Source organism: Aotus nancymaae, unplaced genomic scaffold (assembly GCF_030222135.1).
Source record: "Aotus nancymaae isolate 86718 unplaced genomic scaffold, 86718_ANA_hifiasm-v0.15.2.pri h1tg000040l, whole genome shotgun sequence".
NCBI classification, from domain to species: Eukaryota; Metazoa; Chordata; class Mammalia; order Primates; family Aotidae; genus Aotus; species Aotus nancymaae.
The window spans coordinates 82,982,303-83,004,879 of record NW_026988454.1 but is presented as its reverse complement, the minus strand read 5'-3'; the positions used below and the strand labels follow the sequence as shown (position 1 = coordinate 83,004,879).

At 37.3% G+C, this 22,577-nt stretch overlaps 1 protein-coding gene across 8 annotated transcripts in view; it reads right to left on the bottom strand.

Annotated features, from left to right (window-relative positions):
• SNAP91 (synaptosome associated protein 91) overlaps positions 1–22,577 on the bottom strand; it is a 162,227-nt gene that overhangs the window by 98,934 nt on the left and 40,716 nt on the right. For all 8 annotated transcript variants that reach the window (XM_064360873.1, XM_064360871.1, XM_064360875.1 and 5 more), the window contains exons 3-7: positions 11,393–11,535; positions 8,312–8,387; positions 7,467–7,569; positions 4,923–5,016; positions 3,749–3,860 (exon numbers count right to left, since the gene is read on the bottom strand). In XM_064360873.1, coding sequence (XP_064216943.1) covers positions 3,749–3,860; positions 4,923–5,016; positions 7,467–7,569; positions 8,312–8,387; positions 11,393–11,535 — 528 coding nt within the window. The remainder of the gene's footprint in view (positions 1–3,748; positions 3,861–4,922; positions 5,017–7,466; positions 7,570–8,311; positions 8,388–11,392; positions 11,536–22,577) is intronic.

Genomic DNA, 22,577 nt, shown 5'->3' with positions numbered 1-22,577 from the left:
CTTTTAAAGACTATTTCACAGGGTGGAGAATTTTAGGTTAGTGGATTGTCTCAACACTAAATATTTCACTGCATTCCCTTCTTGTTTGCATGGTTTGTGGGGTGAAGTCATACATAATCCTTATTTTTGCTCCTCCATAGACAAGGTATTTTTTCCCTCTGGGTTTTTCATGATTTTGTCCTTCATCTTTGATTTTCAATAGTTTGAAAATTATATGACTCAGTAGTCTTAGTGGCATTTATTCTACTTGGTGCTCTCTGAGCTTCCTGGATATGTGGTTTGATGTCTGACATTAATTTGGGTAAATTCTCTGTCATTATTATTTCAAATATTTCTTCTGTTCCTTTCTCTCTTTTCCTTCTAGTATTCCATTATACATATATGACACCTTTTGTTGTTGTCCCACAGTCTTACACTGTTCTGCCATTTTTTTTTTCATCTTTGTTCTCTTTGCTTTGTAGTTTTGGGGTTTCTACTGATATATCAGCAAGCTTAAAGATTGCTTCCTCAGCCATGTTCTGTTTGCTAAAAGCCCATCAAAGACATTCTTCATTTCCATTACAGTGATTTTGATCTCTACTACTTCTTGTTAGTTCTTTTTTAGGATTTCCATCTCTCTGCTTACATTGCCTATCTGTTCTTGCATGCTGCCTACTTTATCCATTGGAGCCCTTAGCCTATTAATCATAATTGCTTTAAATTCCCAGTCTGATAATTTCTTCATCCCTGCCATGTCTGGTTCTGATGCTTGCTCTATCTTTTCAAATGTTTTATTGTCATTTAGTTTTACTTGTAATTTTTTCTTGATAGCTGTACACGATGTACCAGGTAAAAGATACTGCTGTAAACAGGTCTTTATTAATGTGGTGTTAAGGTGGGGGAAGGGGAAGTGTTCCATAGTCCTGTGTTTAGGTCTCACTTTTTAGTGAGACTCTGGTTAAGTAGTATCTCCTTCTTAAAGGCAAGAGTGCTCTGACATATTTCAAAATGGTTCTTTTTCTCCTCCCTGTCCTGGAAGCACAAGGAGATTTTTCCCTAATATTTACTATAGGAGCCTAGTTGAGCTCCTGGAGTTAAACAAAAGTGTGGTGCTCCCTATGACTGAGTTCCCTGGAAGTTTTTAACTCTCCAACTTGGCCATATTGAGCCTACAACAATTCATCAATTACAGTTCAAATCTTCCTACTTCAGCACCAGTTCCTGTGGCAGTTTTATACTCATGAGTCTCTGTTCCAGTAATCCATGACTTCTTGTATTTGCCTGTCTCTCCAATCTTGAGTGCAGAGGTTTGTCCTATGTCTTCACTTCTCTTGTGGATCCCAGAAGGGCTGTTGATTTTTCAGTCTATTCAGCTTTGTACTTATTTTTAGGACAGAGTAGTGACTTCTAAGCTCCTTCCATGTGGAACTGGAAATCGGAAGTCAGCTTTATCTACCCAGACTGTTCAGGGACACTGACTCTAAGCTTGTTCTACTCCTTGGGTCCCAATATGTCACTATATGTTCTAGCAATCTGAGTGGAGGTTTTATGGGGATTAAGTTATAAAAGGAAATCAGGTACAGTGAACGCACAAGACTATCTGTGGTTATATTTTCAGTTTTCTGAATGCATAGTTTGAGTAGATATACTTTAAAACTAGTAGAATCCACACTGTTTTCCTGATTTCTGCAAAGATATGGGGGTAGAAATGCCATCATATCCTCAGTATACTTGCATATTTGGTTTATGAAAAGATGTATGTATTTGAGAGGATAGTAGTAGATTATAAACTTAATTGGGTAATAGCTGCTAATGTGCAGATTTCCAGATGTATCCTTATTTACCAGAAGAAAATCAATGCAGCCCCTGGAACCTCATAGGCAGCTATAGAACTAGGTAATGCTTTTATCTCTACTTAAATAGGCAGAAATCATCAGAAGTAGTTTTCTGTCATCTAGCAGAGATGTCTTTATAGCCTCACTGTCTCATTTCAGGGATATCAACCTATTTGTCTGTCATACTCACATAGGATATCATTTGGATGACATAAGGTTGATTGTACGTAGTGGGCAAAAATTGAAGGTTCTAGTTGCCTTGGTAAGTCGCATGCACGTCAAAGTATGGGAGACAGAATCTATGAAAATTCAGAGACCTGCTACCTCAATGAAGTTTCTAAGGGCCCCAAAGTCTCAGCATTTCAGAGAAATCCCTTCAATGTAAAAAACAAATTTTGCACCTTGCACTCTTTGTAACTAAAAAGAGGCAGAAGTCTGATGAGCTGCTTCAGTGACAACATAGAGGATATGTGCATGTGCTGCTCTAAGCAAAGCATCTGTATGGTGGTCATATGAGAGTCGGGCCCAGATTAAGGCAAGACTCTACAACTGCTCCAAATGGAAGCCACATGGGGCTATGTTTCAGCAGATCGAAAGGCATTCAAAATGTATCTGGCAGATTCAAATGCTGTAGAGTGTCTCTGGTACACTCCAATACAGGCCTCCAGTGCTCTGGAATAGAGCCATGTCTTCTTCACACAGTAGCACAGTAATTAATCTCCTTTGGAAAAACTGCTCTTGGTTTACTTTTACCTCAGTTTGCCTTGGTTTATTTTTACCTACCTTTTACTTTTAGAGACTTAAATTTTGACCAAAGAACATCAAGTGATCATCAGACTTAAAGTGGGTGTTTCTAATGTACCAAACGATAAAGCTGGACAAGTGCAATAATACTCCATTATCAAACAGAAGTGGTCTATAAGAGATAAGCCTCAAGCAGGCTGTGAATAAGCAGGTAGACTGTATGAACAGATGATTCATATTACCAGTGCATGTACTCTTTTTCTTTCCCATTTCTCCCTCAAATTATACCCATGGACTCTGGGGGAGTTCTCTATCACCAGCTGACTGAGGAAGAAAACATTCAAATTTGATTTACAGATGGTTCCTCATGTTGGCATCAGCTGGAAGTGATTAGCTGAATAATATTCCCACAAAGAGGTGGCCTTGACATAAAAAGAAATCTTCACTGTGAATCAAATTTCCAGCAATACATCTATCTAATTTTCTACTTTATGCAAAGAAAAAATGGCAAGACACATTGAACTACACGAAATTATATGTAGCAACTAACTGTTGGCCTGGATAATAAGGTACTTGAAAAAAATAAAACTGGAGGATTGGTGACAAGGAAGTCTGGAGAAAAGGTGATGGATGGGTCTCTCAGAATGGACAGAGAGCATGAGACTATCTTCATCCCATTTGAATAAAAACCAAAGGGCATATCCCACAAAAAAGCTCTTGCTAATCAGAGGGCTAAGAGAACTCTATAGGAAGTAGACATGATATCAGAAATGGAGGGTATGAATAGGCTAAACAGCATAGGCTTCCCATCACCAAAGCTTATATGCCTATCATCAATGCTGAGTCCTCGGTTGGCCAACACACAGATCGACACTGAGCTTTCATCATAACACGATAGTCTAGGAAGACCAGCCATCTACCAAGTAACAGGTTGAGGATTAATTCCTTTTACTAGGGTGGCTAGCAGCAATCTATCTACACTGTGATTAGCACCCAGTTATCCTAGATATGGATTTACCATCTCTGCCCATATTGTCCTGCCAGTATCACCATCTGTGAACTCACTCACTATCAGGGTATTCCACACAACATTGCCTGCCAAGAAGTGAGACAACAGACTCATCCCACAGAATTCATCAATGTTACTGTGTATCCCATCAGCCCAGACATGTTTCAGTTGTTCCACCTACCAAGTAAGTTAATAACGCCATCATTGTAGCAAGCAAAAAGTTTGATAAGATCTTTGAAAAGAAGCATAAATGCTGCATTTATGACACCATTTGTTAGTTCGTTTGGATGTACCTAGAAAAACAGAAAAATTTAATATTAGTTGCATATCATCAAGTCATAATTTTTCTTGAATCACATTAAAATGTCTCAAAGGAGTACTAAGAAATTCATGAATATTCTACAAATGTTGGTAACTCATTTAGTAAACCTACCAATAACAAAACATGGACTACATATGTTTTTGCTTCAGTTTAAGTCAATGAAGTTAGTCTTATCAATTAAAAGACACATATGTCACCCAGACTGCAGTGCAGTGGCATAATCTCAGCTCACTGTTACCTCCACTTCCCAGGTTCAAGTGATCCTCCCATCTCAGCCTCCAAAGTGGCTAGGATTACACCATCACACCTGGATAAATTTTTTTTGTATTTTTAGTGAAGAAAGAGTTTGACCATGTTGGCCAGGCTAGGCTAGTTTCAAAGTCCTGACTCAAGTGATCTGCCTGCTGTGGCCTCCCAAAGTCTGGGATTACAGGCATCAGCCACCAATCCCAGTCTGAAAGTTCTACAAAATTAATCTTTTTATTTTAAGATAACTCTTAAATTTACATGCAGGTGTCAGAAAGAATACAGAAAGATCTCATATACCATTTACCCAATTTATCTTAATGGTAACATCCTATAAAACTATAGTATAATATCACAACCAGGATATTGACAATGAAACAATTCACTAATTTATCTAAGATTAAACACAATTCTTTGGTGGATAGTGTCATTTAAGCAATCCACATAAAAAAGCAGGACAAGTTATTTAGCTTCCTGAAGGCACATTTTGCAGATATTTCATTCTGTCAAGTACAATAGGAGGCCACCATCCTGCTCAGAACATGAGGTTCCAAGAATGTACCATTCATATTTTTTCATGACTTATGTAAACACCTGGTAAACTGCTTAGAAAATCAGGGGAACCTAAATAATCTTTCCCGAGCTTAACAGCCTGAACTAAGTATTCATCTAAATGAAGAAGATCTATAGCTGCTTCCTGAGGAAGTCTTTGGATTTACCTGTAGCCCATCTTCAAATGAAAGACAATATTGATTGTGTAAGAAACATTTTCTAGTGAGATACATACATCAAATTCAAGCAGTGCATCAATTTGTCCCTGTAGTATTGGCATACTCTTTAGTAGCTTTTCAGGAGCCATTGTCCTCATTACACCATCGGCCCTGCAATTAAAAAAAAAAAAACAATTTCCTTGTATATGGACAATTTAAGACCATATACGTTGTTCTAAGCTGCTCCCCTACACTGCCCCATTTTCTTATTAATCCTATGGGATCAATTTGAGGTATTAGAAGGTTGTAGTAATTTTCCCCCTCTATACTTCTTCCTCTTATCTATTCTTATTCCTCAACTGCACAGGTAATGCTTGTTTATTTTCTATCTGTACTGCCTTTAGGAAGAAAACAATCCAGTCTCGATAAAAGAGGCCAGCTGAATTTCTGAATGTATTTTTCTAAATCTATAATAAAGGTAATAGTGTTGAAAAGTATGTTTTCTTCTTTTTTTGAGATAGTCTCGCTCTGTCACCCAAACTGGAGTGCAATGGCATGATCACAGCTCTCTGTAATCTTAAACTCCTGGGCACAAGTGATTCTCCTGCCTTAGCATCATAAGTAGCTGGAACTACAGGTGCATGCCACCATACCCGGGTAATTTTTAAAAAAATTGTTTTTGTAGAGATGGGAGTCTCACTATGTTGCCCAGGCTGGTCTTGAACTCCTGATCTCAGGTACTCCTCCCTCCATGATCTACCAAAGTGCTGGGATTATAGGCATGAGCCACTTTGCCCAACCAAAATATAAGCTTTCTAAAGAGCCAGTTTTTTTTCTTTTTTTGAGAAAGAGAAAATATGTCTTGGAAGTTTATTAAACCTATATGACTTGGAGTACAGAGTTTATGCTATTAACCATCAAGGGAAGAAAAATGCATGCTGGTAAGAACAGTTTTCCCAAACAAAGGTAAGAGTTTAGCTACAGAAGATGAGACTGAAGGTTAGTGCTGGTGTCAGAGAGTGCACTGTACCCTGTATCTACCTATAGGTCTCTTAGGAAGCCGTTATATCCAGTGATGGTGATGGTTGAGGAGCAGCAGTATTGTAATAGCTGAGGAAAATACCCAGATGATGTGGACATGTTGATCATGGCAACTTTCAGGGTCTCTCCCACACGGAGAAAGCAACCAAAAGTGTCCATATGTATCCATACAGGAGTGCAGAAGTTTCTAGGAAGGCTATGGACCTACTGCAGAGGTCACAATGCAACTGGGAACATCAGCAATGGTTGCACAGTGCCACGTAAGAAGTTAGAGGATGGCCTATGAACTAGAATCATCTCTTGTGAGAAGAGGATGAAGGAAAACACCTATTTTTATAAAGCATTCATCTACAATAAATTATTTTGAATAGGCAAGTTAATGTTTTTCATCACCATGGTAAAAAAGTAGCCAAAAGCAAAGGTTAGGTTAGCTATTGCAAAAATAGAGTTACACCTTTTTGTGTGAATCCTTGAGACTAAAATATTAAAGCTGCTATAGTACCCTGCCATTATTTCAAATGAGGCACAGATATAAGATATGCGCAAATGTGTGGCTGAATGCTTCTGACTAGATTATACATATATTTAGAGGGAAATAAATGGTAATTATGGATAAAATTCAAGTGTTTCTGTTTCAATGAGGTCTTCTTAATCAATTGGTAGTATTAACAATTAGTTTGATTACAGTGTGTGTATAAGTGTGTTTATGCATGTGTTTTTCAGGATATTATCTCTCAAAAACAGATCACCACACATAAAGTTCAGATTCACCTCAATCAAAAAACATTTATATAGCTATTGTCTATTTCCCTTCCCTCCCTTCCCCTTCCCTTCTCCCTCTCCCCTCCCCTCCCCTCCCCTCCCCTCCCCTCTCCTTTCCTTTCCTTTCCTTTTATAGGGTCTTGGAGACACAGTTGCCCAGGCTGGAGAGCAGTGGTATAAACATAGCTCACTATAACCTCAGTCTCCTGGGATCAAGTAATCCTGCTGCCTTAGCCTCCCAAGTAGCTGGAACTACAGGCACGCACCACCACGCCTGGCTAATTTGTTTGATTTTTAGTAGAGAGAAAGTCTCACTACATTGCCCAGGCTGGTCTTTAACTCCTGAGCCCAAGTGATCCTCCCGTCTTGGCCTCCCAAAGTGCTGGGATTACAGGTATCACTGTGTCAGGCCAAATAGCTAATGTCATCTACAGCCACTGTACTTTTAAGTGAATCTTGTCTTAATTCCCTCCTTCTTAAATTATTTAAAGGTATATACATTTTTAAGAATTTTGAATTAATTTTAACAAATAAAATGTTATATAATCTGTCCTGGGATTAGAGAGAAGAAAAAAATGTTGTAGCATATAAACTGAGAAGCAAATCAGATTTTTCTGCATGAAGATATAAATAAAATAATGCATATTGCAACTTCAAGGATAACTTCTACAATATTATTTATTGAGTTTCTTTTTTGTGGTGATCGTAAACTGGGCCTTCAAGAAAATTAGTTGGCATTTAAGCTTTGTTAAAAAGAAATCAAATATGTCTCAAGGACTTATTCTCCTCTAATAAGTGTAAGAAAGACAAAAACATACCCTTTTTTCACCCTGGCAAAATCAAAGGCCATCTGTCTGTAAGAAAAAGCCTTTTCATTCAAATATCTACTATAGCGCCTTATGAAGGTAGACATATCATAACCTGGGGGAGCAGAAAGAAGAAATAAAATTAATTAATAAAATATTTTCAACTGTGCTTTGCATAGCAGTACTTTTTTTTATAACTCTCTAAATGGTGTTAGTCCTAGGATAGGGTCAATAACTGCATCAGATAGGCCTCGTTTAAAATCCTGCTTCTAGGCAAAAATACTTTTGACATGAGGCATTCCAGGGTTATTTGATTACTTATCCCACCATTCTAGTGCAGAATATGTTTTTAAATTTTCCTTCAATTTTTGTTAATTGTTCAAATAATAGCCAGTTTCAGACTTAATTCATGCTGCTATCTGATAATGTTTCATTTGCTTGATGTGCTTGCTTTACACGTAACAGACAAACAGTGAATATGATAAATGAACAAATGAATGCAGTTCAAACTTCATTAATCCACACAAAAAATTTCTTTAAGACTGGAATAATTTTTTTTAATTGAGAAGGCATCTCTTATTTCATTGTCTCCTGCACCTTCATAAAAAACAACTGTGGGTCTACCACACCCTCTATTACTTTTTAAGGTAAACATGTGCTAAAAATGCCCAAAATAAACTTAATATATGTTTTATATGCTGAGCTGTCTATAATTATTTTAAAGCTATATTTAAATATAATTATTTGTACATTCTTAAATATTCAATGAAACAGTCAGTTGCAATGATTTTGGATTAATAGCCTCACTTCAAAAATCAAAGCATTGGCAAAAAATTATAAAATATAAATATTCTCACCATGGGATCCACTTTTGTCCAAAAAATTGCTGAGATTGAATAATGTATTTCTAGAAGCCAAATATTGAATAAATCTCTGAAAAACAAAAATTAGAATTAAACACACATATTCTCAAATCATACCTTTAAACAATTTCTGATACTTAAGGAATTTTTTTAAACAAATTCTCATTGTGATCTCTTTTACTCAGTTACAAAGTTTCCTAGAATGCTGAATTTCTCTGAGGGGAAAAAAGCTTAGTGAATTAGAATTAAATTGTATGATCTTTCATTTCTGCATATAATGTAAATACTACAATTTACTAGGATTCAGTAGGCATCCTACATAAAATAGGTAATTTTAATTTTATCAGTATTTTCCAAAATAAACATCTTATGAATGCAATTTTCACTCAAAAAATACAAAGGAATATTTTCTATGGGAAAAACAATTTTATTGTTCTTTCTCCTAACATTTTTGCTTACAAATAAGTTTACGTGGTATATCCATTTCGTGAACTTGTAATTTTAACACAGGCATATCTTGTTTTATTGAGCTTAATTTTTATTGCATTTTTTGCAAATTGAAGATTTATGGCAACCTGGGGATAAGCCAGTTTATCAGTGCTCACTTTGTGTCACATTTTGGTAATTCTCACAATATTTCAAACCTTTTCATTATTATTGTATCTGTTTTAGTGAACTGTCATCAGTGATCTTTGATGTTACTACTGTAATTGTTGTGAGGTGCCATGAACTGTGCCAATAAATGATGGCAAACTTAATTGGTAAATGTTGTGTGTGTTCTAACTGCTCCACCACTGGTTGTCCCCTGACTCTCTCCCTCTCCTCAGACCTCCCTATTCTCTGAGACACAACAATATTGAAATTAAGTCAACTAATAACCCTACAATGACCTCTAGGTGTTTAAGTGAAAGGAAGAGTCGCACATCTTTCACTTTAAGTCAAGAGCTAGAAATGATTAAGCTTAGTGAGAGTGGCAGGTTGAAATCTGAGAAAGGCCAAAAGCTAGCTATCTTGTACCAGTTAAATCAAGCTGTAAATATAAGGGAAAAGTATTGAAGAAAATTAAAAGTGTTACTTCAGTGAACACACAAATGATAAGAAAGTGAAATAGCTTTCTTGCTGATTTGGAGAATGTTTGAGTGGTCTGGATTAAAGATCAAACCAGCTACAACATTCCCTTAAGCCAAAGCCTAATTCGGAGCAAGGTCCCAACTTTTATTCAATTCTAGGAAGTCTGAGAGAGGTGAGGAAACTGCAGAATAAAAGTTTGATGCTAGCAGAGGTTAGTTCATGAGGTTTAAGGAAAGAAGCCATCTCCATAATATAAAGGTACAAGGTGAAGCAGGAAGTGCTGATGAAGACGCAGCAGCAAGTTATCCAGAAGATCTAGCTTAGATAATTCTTGAAGGTGGCTACACGATTTTCAGTGACAAAGTAGCCTTTTATTGGAAGAAGATGCCATCTAGAACTTTCTTATCTACAAAGGAGAACTCAATATCTGAATTCAAAGCTTTAAAGGACAGCCTGACTCTCCTGTTAGGGGCTAATGCAGCTAAGGACATGAAGTGGAAGCCAATGCTCATTTTCCATTCTGAAAATCTAGGGCCCTTGAGAATTACACTAAACCTACTCTGCCTGTGCTCTATAAATGGAACAACAAAGCCTGGATGACAGCACATCTGTTTAGAGCATGGTTTACTGAATATTTGAAGCCCACTGTTGAGACCTACTGCTCAGAAAAAAAGATTCCTTTCAAAATATTACTGCTGATTGACATGCACCTTGTCACCATAAGAACTCTGATGGAGATGTACAAAGAGATCAATGTTATTTTCATGACTGCTAACACAACATTCATTGTGCAGCCCATGGATCAAGGAGTAATTTTTACTTTCAAGTCTTGTGATTTAAGAAATACATTTTGTTAGGCTATAGCTACCACAGATAGTCATTCCTCTGATGGATGTGGGCAAAGTAAATTAAAAACCTTCTAGAAAAGATTCACCATTCTAGATGCCATTAAAAACATTCATGATTCATGGGAGGACATACAAATACCAACATTAGCAGGAATCTGGAAGAAGTGCATTTAAACTTTCATGGATGACTTTGAGGGATTCAAGACCAGTAGAAGTAACTGCAGATGTGGAGAAAATAGCAAGAAAACTAGAATTAGACATAGAGCCTAAAGATGGGACTGAATTGCTGTAATCTCGTGATAAAACTTGAATGGATGAGGAGTTGCTTATCATGGATGAGAAATAAAGTGGTTTCTTGAGATAAAATCTAACCCTGGTAAAGATACTTTGAACATTGTTGAAATAACAACAGAAGATACAGAAATTACATAAACAGTTGATAAACCAGCAGCAAGGTTTGAGAGGACTGACTCTAATTTTGAAAGACATTCAATTGTAGATAAAAGCTATCAAAGAGCACTGAATACTACAGAGAAATCTTTTGTAAAAGGAAGAGTCAAGGGATGTGGCAAACTTCACTGTTGCCTTGTTTTAAGAAATTTCTACAGTTACTTCAAACTTCAGCAACCACCATCCTAATCAGCCAGCAGCCATCAACATCAGGGCAAGACCTTCTATCAACAAAAAGATTACAACTCACTGAAGGCTCAGATGATCACTTAATAATCATTTTTTTAAGCAGTAAAGGATTTTAAAATTAGGATATTTACATTGTTTTTTAGATATAATATTATTGCACACTTTTAAAGTACAGTATAGTGTAAATGTAACTTTTACATGCACTGGGAAACCAAAACATTTGTGTGACTTGCTTTATTGCAGTATTAGCTTTTTTTGCAGTAGTCTGGAACCAAACCTGCAATATCCTGAGATATACCTATAGCTCATATTTGTAAGACAATGTCTAATTTAAAGTTTATTTTTTGTTAAATAGCTAAGGAGAAGATTAAACTTGTATTCTAGATGATCTGGAACTGTGTATTTCCTTTTCTTTTTCTCTTAATTAGTGAAAATTCAAAGAGCCTTAAATCCCCACCATACTCTTCCTAAAAGCCTCCTTCTATCATAAAAAGAGAGAAAAGTTTACTTAGTTTACCTCATTTCCATGCACCATGAGATGATGTGTTGTCACTAAAGCCTTAAATACAACCACCCAGCTACTGTTTGTTGCCCGCTCAAAGAGAGTGTCGGCCATCTGAGGAATATTAACATTGGTCTCGTTGGTAGCCTGGATCAAATCTATGAAAATAGGAGATATTAATCAATGATATTAACAATTACATACAAAAATTCATTTCAGACTTGGAACATTTAAACCTATTTACTAAAATATGACCTCAAAAGTACTTTGATAACAGCTGATAACAAAACTTAAAAAAATTAAACTAATATTTTACCCATGGACATATACATATATTATTTACCCAATGTATTTATTTATTCTTGAGTATATTTTACTACTGAATTTTCTTCTGTACTGTCTTCTGAATTTATCTGTTTGCGGGTACTTATGCCATTTTTAAAACTATAAACTCCAGGAAGGCTAAGCCTCATGTATTTATTCTCCTCTGTTATTGCTATAAGCACAATGACTCGAATGTGGGCACTTATTCTATATGCCATTTGAAGGCAAAAACATAAATGTATTCTTCAAATTTAATAGCTAAAAGCATATCTCAGTTGGATTTTAACTTTGAAAGGTGCTAGTGAATACACTTATCACATGAGTGGCAGAATGAGATCAAATATTAAAAGAGAAAAGAATTCTATACCCATGTAAGCGTTCACAGGACAATACACATGCATTAAATTATTATAATTTGACCTGAGTTTATAAGAGAGTAAACATTTATAATATATTCACTGTTCACATCTACATATATTAGTATGAGTCCAGGTGAATTTTAAAAATAAATGACCTACTGGCCAACAGGATGTGTCCAGCATTCAGAAAAGCAGTTAATGCTGTCAAAGAGTTAGCTAGGACAACCAAAGATCATGTGCTAAGGAACAGAAGCTAAGCCACAGTGGGACAGTACAGACTTAAGTACTTCCAACAGTACAGGATGACCTCTTCAGGATAGCAGACACTGCATGACTTCTGTTACAGGCTACACTTATCTTGCAGAGACCTGCATGTGATACCCAGTTCCTAGGCAATCCCATGTAACAAACATGCACTTGCAACAAAAATGTAAATGTATTCTTCTTTCTCCAAATCCACACTCAGTAATCATTAAACTATACATTTTATGTGTTACATTTCTCTTCACAATAAATCAAAATTGATATTCCATCACTGAAAAATATCTAAACTCTTTAGACTAAAGGAGATCGATAACTGTCCTGAATTATAAGTGGCTCAAGGCAGGCTTATTTCTTAATTTATGTGGATTTTAAATTTCTGTCATCATCCCTATCCCATCAACACCCTTCTCTCGATATTTTCCTTTATTGGACTTTTCCTCATCCTTAAGGAAATCTTTCCTGGTCCCTTTCAAATACAGTCCTATGTGACCTCCCTGTACTTTAAAACTTAAGGCACTTTGTTTCTGCTGGGCGTTCAGAATAGATGTATATTTGTCATAATTTCTACCATACCACAACTCCTTAAAAGTGGTAATGTCTGTTTCCCGACCAGCACTTTGCAGAGCACTGTGTATGATATTTGTTGAGCAAAATGTATAAAAGACATCCTTTAGTCAAAATCATCAAATGAGTCAACATTTGGAAGATGTAAATAACTCAGTGAACCAATATTTCCCAAATGACTAGTGTATAATGTTACAAAATAATGCATGGGTAAAGAGATCCATTCAAAGTATGATACAGACCAATGTATATTAAAGTAGCAGAAGATTAAAAAGTTAACTGATGTAGTTTCAGAGTCAATGTTGCAATTTAAACTTAAGAAACTACAAGTTGGAGAACTGTAGTGTAGTACCAAAGAAGAACATTCACAATTTTCTGAAAAGGATTAAAATAGTTCTCATTTTTCTAAATGAATATCTTTGTGATGCCAGGTTCTCTTCATATACTCTAACTAAAATAATAAATCCCGGAGTCAATCCAAGATGGCCGATTAGGAGGAACTCGGGATTGCAGCTCCGAGAGAAGGCGCAGAGGGTGAGTGGACGCCGCATTTCCAGACGGATTTTTACTGCCCACAGACCAGGAGATTCACAGGAGGAGGAGCCCCACGGGTCGCCAGCACCACTGGTCTGACCGGCGTGGCTGCTCAGCCTACGCCCTGGGGCGGGGGGCAGCAGCTCATTGAGCAGAGTGAGAGAGACTGAGTCCCCTCTGAGCCAGCAAGGGGAGCTGAAGCAGGAAGTCAAGCCAGGAGATTCCTGGGCAAGGGTGCACCACGAATCTCAGAGCCGCTGCTTTGGCTGACGCAGCGGCTCACAGGGCAGCAGATTTTTACTGCCCACGGACCAGGAGATTCACAGACGGAGGAGCTCCACAGGTTGCCAGCGCCGCTGGTTGGACCGGCGTGGCCACTCAGCCAACACCTGGGGCAGGGGGCAGCAGCTTCTTGTGCAGAGTGAATAAGACTGGGTCCCCTCTGGGCCAGCAAGGGGAGCTGAGGCAGGGAGTCAAGCCAAGAGATTCCCGGGCAAAGAGGGCGCCACGGGAAGCACGGCTGAACCCGGGAAGGTCCAGCTCTGTGGGGGATGGGCATCCCCCACCGGGAAACACCCTGCAGTTCCCAGGGCAATTTGCTGTAACCAAGGTAACCCACCACTACAGAGACTCCATCACTATAGGGGCAGGCCAACATAGCAGAAGCAGTTCTAACTACACCCATATAAACAGGACTGCAGGGAAGTTCACACGGAAGCTGGGCGGAGCCCACAGCAGCTCAACGAAGCCTCTGCAGGCTGAGTGTGAATAGGCTGCCACTTTGTGGGCAGGGAAAATGATAGTAAGACAGCGGGAAATCATAAAGCCCTAACTCCCTGGGACAGAACACCTGGGGGGAAGAAAAGGGGGTTTATGAGTTTAGCTGCTGCAGACTTAAAATTACCAAAATCAGAAAGACAGCAACTATAAAGTCGATAGGTGGATAAATCCACAAAGATGGGAAGAAACCAGCACAAAAAGGATGAAAACACCCAAAACCAGAACACCTCTCCTCCTACAAGGGAGCGCAACTCCTCACCGGCAAGGGAACAAGACTGGATGGAGAATGAGTGTGATGAAATGACAGAATCAGCTTTCAGAAAATGGATAATAAGAAACTTCCGTGAGCTAAAAGAACATGTTCTAACCCAATGCAAAGAAACCAAGAATGTTGAAAAGAGACTTGACGAAATGCTAACGAGAATGGACAACTTAGAGAGGAATAGGAGTGAATTGATGGAGCTGAAAAACACAACACGAGAACTTTGCGAAGCATGCACAAGTTTCAACAGCAGAATTGACCAAGCAGAAGAAAGGATATCAGAGGTCGAAGATCAACTCAATGAAATAAAATGAGAAGGCAAGATTAGAGAAAACAGGGTAAAAAGGAATGAACAAAGTCAACAAGAAATATGGGACTATGTGAAAAGACCTAATCTACGTGTGATAGGTGTACCTGAATGTGACGAAGAGAATGTATCCAAGCTGGAAAATACTCTTCAGGATATTATCCAGGAAAACTTCCCCAACCTAGCAAGGCAGGCCAATATTCAAGCCCAGGAAATACAGAGAACACCACAAAGATATTCTTCTAGAAGAGCAACCCCAAGGCACATAATCATCAGATTCACCAGGGTCGAAATGAAGGAGAAAATACTAAGGGCAGCCAGAGAGAAAGGTTGGGTTACCCATAAAGGGAAGCCCATCAGACTCACAGCAGATCTCTCAGCAGAAATCCTACAGGCCAGAAGAGAGTGGGGGCCGATATTCAACATCCTTAAAGAAAAGAACTTTCAACCCAGAATTTCATATCCAGCCAAACTAAGCTTCATAAGTGAAGGAAAAATAAAATCCTTTGTGAACAAGCAAGTACTCACAGATTTCATCACCACCAGACCAGCTTTACAAGAGCTCCTGAAGGAGACACTACACATAGAAAAAAACAACCAGCACCAGCCACTCCAAAAATGCACAAAATGGTAAAGAGCAGCAACACAATGAAGAATCTGCATCAACCAATGGGCAAAACAGCCAGCAAGCATCAAAATGACAGGATCAAATTCACACTTAACAATATTAACCCTAAATGTAAATGGACTAAATGCCCCTATCATAAGACACAGACTGGCAAATTGGATAAAAAGCCAAAACCCATCAGTGTGCTGTATCCAGGAAACCCACCTCACATGCAAGGATACACAAAGGCTCAAAATAAAGGGATGGAGGAAGATTTACCAAGCAAATGGAGGCAAAAAAAAGCAGGAGTTGCAATTCTCATCTCTGATAAAATAGACTTTAAAGCAACAAAGATCAAAAGAGACAAAGAAGGACATTTCATAATGGTAAAAGGATCAATGCAACAAGAAGAGCTAACGATCCTAAATATATATGCACCTAATACGGGAGCACCCAGATACATAAGACAAGTTCTTAAAGACTTACAAAGAGACCTAGACTCCCACACAATAATAGTGGGAGACTTCAACACACCATTGTCAATATTAGACAGATCAACGAGACAGAAAATTAACAAGGATATCCAGGACTTGAACTCAGACCTGGAACAAGCAAACCTAATAGACATATACAGAACTCTCCACCCCAAATCCACAGAGTATACATTCTTCTCAGCACCACATCACACCTACTCTAAAATTGACCACATAATTGGAAGTAAATCACTCCTCAGCAAATGCAAAAGAACGGAAACCATAACAAACAGTCTCTCAGACCACAGTGCAATCAAGTTAGAACTCAGAATTCAGAAGCCAACCCAGAACCGCACAGCCTCATGGAAAATGAACAACTTTCTCCTGAATGTTGACTGGATAAACAATGAAACGAAGGCAGAAATAAAGATGTTCTTCGAAACCAACGAGAACGAAGACACCACATACCAGAATCTCTGGGACACATTTAAAGCAGTCTCTAGAGGAAAATATATAGCAATAAGTGCCCACATGAGAAGAAAGGAGAGATATAAAATTGACACCCTATCGTCAAAATTGAAAGAGCTAGAGGAGCAAGATCAAAAAAACTCAAAACCTAGCAGAAGACAAGAAATAACTAAGATCAAAGCAGAATTGAAGGAGATAGAGACACGAAAAACCCTACAAAAAATCAATAAATCCAGGAGCTGGTTTTTTGAAAAGATCAACAAAATAGACAGACCACTATCCAGACTAATAAAAAAGAAAAGAGAGAATAACCAAACAGATGCAATAAAAAATGATAAAGGGGATATCAGCACAGATTCCACAGAAATTCAAACCATCATCAGAGATTATTACAAACAACTCTATGCACATAAACTAGAAAACTGGGAAGAAATGGATAAATTCCTGGACAGTTGCCTCCTCCCAAGCCTAAACCAGGAAGAAGTCAAAACCCTGAATAGACCAATAACAAGGTCTGAAGTCGAGGCAGCAATTAAGAGCCTACCACCCAAAAACAGCCCAGGTCCAGATGGGTTCACAGCTGAATTCTACCAGACATACAAAGAGGAACTGGTACCATTCCTACTGAAACTATTCCAAATAATCCAAAAAGAGGGAATCCTTCCCAAATCATTTTATGAGACCAACATCATCCTAATACCAAAACCCGGCAGAGACTCAACAAGAAAAGAAAACTACAGGCCAATATCCATGATGAACATAGATGCAAAAATCTTCAATAAAATACTGGCAAGCCGATTGCAACAGCACATCAAAAAGCTTATCCACCATGATCAAGTAGGATTCATCCCGGGGATGCAAGGCTGGTTCGATATACGCAAGTCTATAAATGTAATTCACCACATAAACAGAACCAAAGACAAAAACCACATGATTATCTCAACTGATGCAGAGAAGGCCTTCAACAAAATTCAGCAGCCCTTTATGCTAAAAACTCTCAATAAACTAGGTATCGACGGAACGTATCTCAAAATAATAAAAGCTATTTATGACAAAGCGACAGCCAATATCATACTGAATGGGCAAAAACTGGAAGCATTCCCTTTGAAATCAGGCACTAGACAAGGATGCCCTCTCTCACCACTCCTATTCAATATAGTACTGGAAGTTCTAGCCAGAGCAATCAGGCAAGAAAAAGAAATCAAGGGTATTCAATTAGGAAAGGAGGAAGTCAAATTGTCTCTATTTGCAGACGACATGATTGTATATCTAGAAGACCCCATCATCTCAGCCCAAAATCTCCTGAAACTGATAAACAACTTCAGCAAAGTCTCAGGATACAAAATCAATGTGCAAAAATCACAAGCATTCCTATACACCAATAACAGACTTAAAGAGAACCAAATTAAGAATGAACTGCCATTCACAATTGCTACAAAGAGAATAAAATACCTAGGAATACAACTAACAAGGAACATAAAGGACCTCTTCAAGGAGAACTACAAACCACTGCTCAACGAAATAAGAGAGGACACAAACAGATGGAGAAACATTCCATGTTCATGGTTAGGAAGAATTAATATCGTGAAAATGGCCATACTGCCCAAAGTAATTTACAGATTCAACGCTATCCCCATCAAGCTACCAATGACCTACTTCACAGAACTGGAAAAAACCACCTTAAACTTCATATGGAACCAAAAGAGAGCCTGCATAGCCAAGTTAATTCTAAGCAAAAAGAACAAAGTGGGAGGCATCACACTACCGGACATCAAACTATACTATAAGGCTACGGTAATCAAAACAGCATGGTACTGGTGCCAAAACAGAGATATAGACCAATGGAACAGAACAGAGGCGTCGGAGGCGACACAACATATCTACAACCACCCGATCTTTGACAAACCTGATAAAAACAAGCAATGGGGAAAGGATTCCCTGTTCAATAAGTGGTGTTGGGAAAACTGGCTAGCCATATGCAGAAAGCAGAAACTCGACCCCTTCCTGACACCTTACACTAAAATTGACTCCAGATGGATTAAAGACTTAAAACATAAGACGTAACACCATAAAAACACTAGAAGGAAACCTAGGGAAAACCATTCAGGACATAGGCGTAGGCAAGGACTTTATGACCAAAACACCAAAAGCATTGGCAACAAAAGCCAAAATAGACAAATGGGACCTGATCAAACTCCACAGCTTCTGCACAGCAAAAGAAACAGTCAATAGAGTGAATCGGCAACCAACAAAATGGGAAAAAATTTTTGCAGCCTACCCGTCTGACAAAGGGCTGATATCCAGAATTTACAACGAGCTAAAACAGATTTACAAGAAAAAAACAAACAAGCCCATTCAAAAATGGGCAAAGGATATGAACAGGTACTTTACAAAAGAAGACATACATGAGGCCAACAAGCATATGAAAAAATGCTCATCATCACTGGTCATTAGAGAAATGCAAATCAAAACTACATTGAGATACCATCTCACGCCAGTTAGAATGGCGATCGTTAAAAAATCTGGAGACAACAGATGCTGGAGAGGATGTGGAGAAATAGGAACGCTTTTACACTGTTGGTGGGAGTGTAAATTAGTTCAACCATTGTGGAAGACAGTGTGGCAATTCCTCAAGGACCTAGAAATAGAAATTCTATTTGACCCAGCAATCCCATTACTGGGTATATATCCAAAGGATTATAAATCGTTCTACTATAAGGACACATGCACACAAATGTTCATTGCAGCACAGTTTACAATAGCAAAGGCCTGGAACCAACCCAAATGCCCATTGATGATAGACTGGACAGGAAAAATGTGGCACATATACACCATCGAATATTATGCAGCCATAAAAAACGATGAGTTCTTGTCCTTTGTAGGGACATGGATGAACCTGGAAACCATCATTCTCAGCAAACTGACACAAGAACACAAAATCAAACAGCATATGTTCTCACTCATAGGAGGGTGTTGAACAATGAGAACACATGGACACAGGAAGGGGAGCACTATACACTGGGGTCTGTTGCGGGGGAGTGGGGGGGACAGCAGCAGGGTGGGGAGTTGGGGAGGGATAGCATGGGGAGAAATGCCAGATATAGGTGAAGGGGAGGAAGGCAGCAAATCACACTGCCACGTATGCACCTATGCAACAACCTTGCATGTTTTTCACATGTACCCCAAAACCTAAAATGCAATAAAAAAAAAATAAATAAATAAAAAGTAAATCCCAACAGATTGATTACAGAAACAGATGTAAATATTGGTCTTTTATTGAGCAAGAAATTAAAGAGGTTTATAAAAATGTAAAATACTACTCTTTTTATTGTTTTTTTAAAACAAATCATTTTCCCTAAAAGTATTATTTATATTAACATGTTCATATGTAACATGTTAACAGATTTATTATTGTTATTTAAAAGTGAATTAAAAGAACTATCCCAGTTGTAATTTTTAATACAGTAAATATCTCACATATGCAAAAGCTTTTTCAGTTCCTTAGTAATTTAAGAGTACAAAAGAATCCTGAGATCAGTTTGAGAGCTACTATTCTTCATCTACAGATACTCCTTGACTTATTATGGATAACATCTTAATAAACCCACTGTGAGTTAAAAATATTGTTAAGTTGAAAATGCACTTAACACACTCATCCTACTGGTGATCAGAGCTTAGTGTAGCATACCTTCAATGTGCTCAGAATACTGACATTAGCCTGTAGGTTGTAGGGTATGTACATATTTAACTTTAAAGTGTTTTTCCATAGTAATTGCTCCAAATGTTCTCATAAGTAGTTATTATATAAGTTTCTACTCCTGTACTCCCTCACAAAAAATAATTTTTATTTAAAGAATTTCAAAAAATAAAGAAAGTATAGATATAAACACAAAAAAAATCTTAAAAATTGTGAGCTCTAAATGCTATGTGTATGTCATGTATCAATTTCTTAGAATTCTAAGCTTTATTTGAACTTGATAAGATATATCTGGTATATTTTTGGTAGTTTATAAAACAGCTTTATTGAAGTATAGTTGACATTAGAACTGCACATATGTAAAGTGTACTATTTGATAAGTTTTGAGAAACCTATACACTCATTAAAACTATCACTAGAAATAAGATAATGAACATATCCATCGCCTCCAACAGTTTCCCCATACTCTTTAAAAATTCCTCTTTCTCTTCTCCTCTTGTCCCTTAGCAACCACCAATTTGCTTTCAGTCAATATAAATCAGTGTGCATATTCTAAATTTTATATGAAGGGAATAAAACTTTTTCCTTGAGAGGGACGGTCTGGATTCTTTCAGTTAACTAATTATTTTGAGATTTATCCATGTTATTGCAGGTATCAATAATTCATTCCTTTTTATTGTGGAGGTGTATTCCATTATATGAACACCCAAAAATTATTTATTCATTCACCTGTTGTTGAACAATTAGGAGTGATTCTAGTTTTTGGTGATTACAAATAAAGCTGCTATGAACATTTACATATATTTATTTATATGGGCATATGCCTTCATTTCTCTTGAGTAATTTTCTAGAAGTAGAAAAGTTGAGTCATTGTTAAGTAAACATTTAATTTTAGGGAACTGCTTTCAGAAAGCTGTTTTCAAAATACCAAAAAGATACCAGATATATCTTCCCAAGTTCAAATATTTAATGTTAGGGAACTACTTTCTTGCCCGAAGGCATTTCTACCATGCTACATTACCACAAGCAGTGGATGAGCATTCTAGTTGTTCTACAACCCTGCCAAGAGTTGATATGATCTTTTTATTTATTTATTTATTTATTTTGCTATTCTAACAGGTATGTTGTCATATATCTTGGTTTTTCTTTGCGTTTCCCTAATGACTATAATAGTGTTGAACATTTATTTCATGAGCTTCTCATTTGTTTATTTGCCATTGGTATACATTCTTTTCCTATTTTTATTGGATTATTTATTTTATTATTGAGTTGTTCTGGATCAAGTTCTCTAACATATGTGACTTGCAAATATTTCCTCTAAGTCTATGGCTTCCCTTTTCATTTTCTTAACAGTGTCTTCAAAAGAACAGAAATTTTTAAATTATGATGAAATCCTAGAATGTTAGAATTTATTGAGTTTTTTTATGGACTATATTTTTGGTGTCATATCTAAGAAATCTTTGCTTAATCCAAGGTCACAAAGCTTTCTTCTGTTTCTTCTACACATTTTATAGTTTTAGGGTTGTACATTTAGGGTTGTACACTTAGGTCAATAATACATTGTTAGTTTTTATAAATGGTATGAGGTATGGATGTTTCATTTTTCTCCATATGGATATTAGATTGTTCCAACACCATTTGCTAAAAAAACCATTCTTTCTCCACTGAATCACCTTTGCATCTTTGTCAAAAATAAATGGACCACACATTTTTGAGTCTTTTTTAGGACTCTTTATTCTGTTATGTTGACCTATTTGTCTGTCTTTATACCAATAGCATACTATCTTGATTACTGTAAATTTATTATAATTCATAAAATCAGATAGTGTTAGCCCTCCAAGTTTATTTTTTTCAAAATGTTTTTTGGCTCTATTAGGTCCTTTGTATTTCCACATAACTGAGCTTATCAACTTTAACAACAACAAAAAAGGCTTCTGGGATTTTGATTGGGATTATGTTGACTCTATAGATCAATTTGGGGTAAACTGGCATCTCAACAATATTGAATTTTACAACTGGTCTATTTATTTTGGTCTTTAATTTCTCTCAGCAATGTTTTGTTCTTTTTGATATACACATATTTTGCCAGATGCGTTCCTAATATTTTATATTTCTTCAAGATATGGTGATATTTAGTTTTCTTTTCTTTTTTTTTTTTGAGACACAGTCCTGCCTGGTCACCAGGTTGGAGTGCAGTGTTGTGTTCTCTGCTCACTGCAACCTCCACCTCCTGGGTTCAAGCAATTTTCCTGCCTCAGCCTCCCAAGTAGCTGGGACTGCAGGCACATGCCACCACACCTAGCTAACTTTTGTATTTTTAGTAGAAATGGGGTTTCACCATGTTGGTCAGGATAGACTTGTTCTTTTGACCTCATGATCCGCCCACCTCGGCCTCCCAAATTGCTGGGATTACAGGAATGAGTCACCGCACCTGGCCTATTTTTCATTTCAATATCCAAATGTTCTTGCCAATATCAAGAAATTCTGTACATTGGTCTTGTATTCTGAAACTCTGCTAAACTTATCTATCAGTTCTTTTCGGTAGAGTCCATCACATTTTC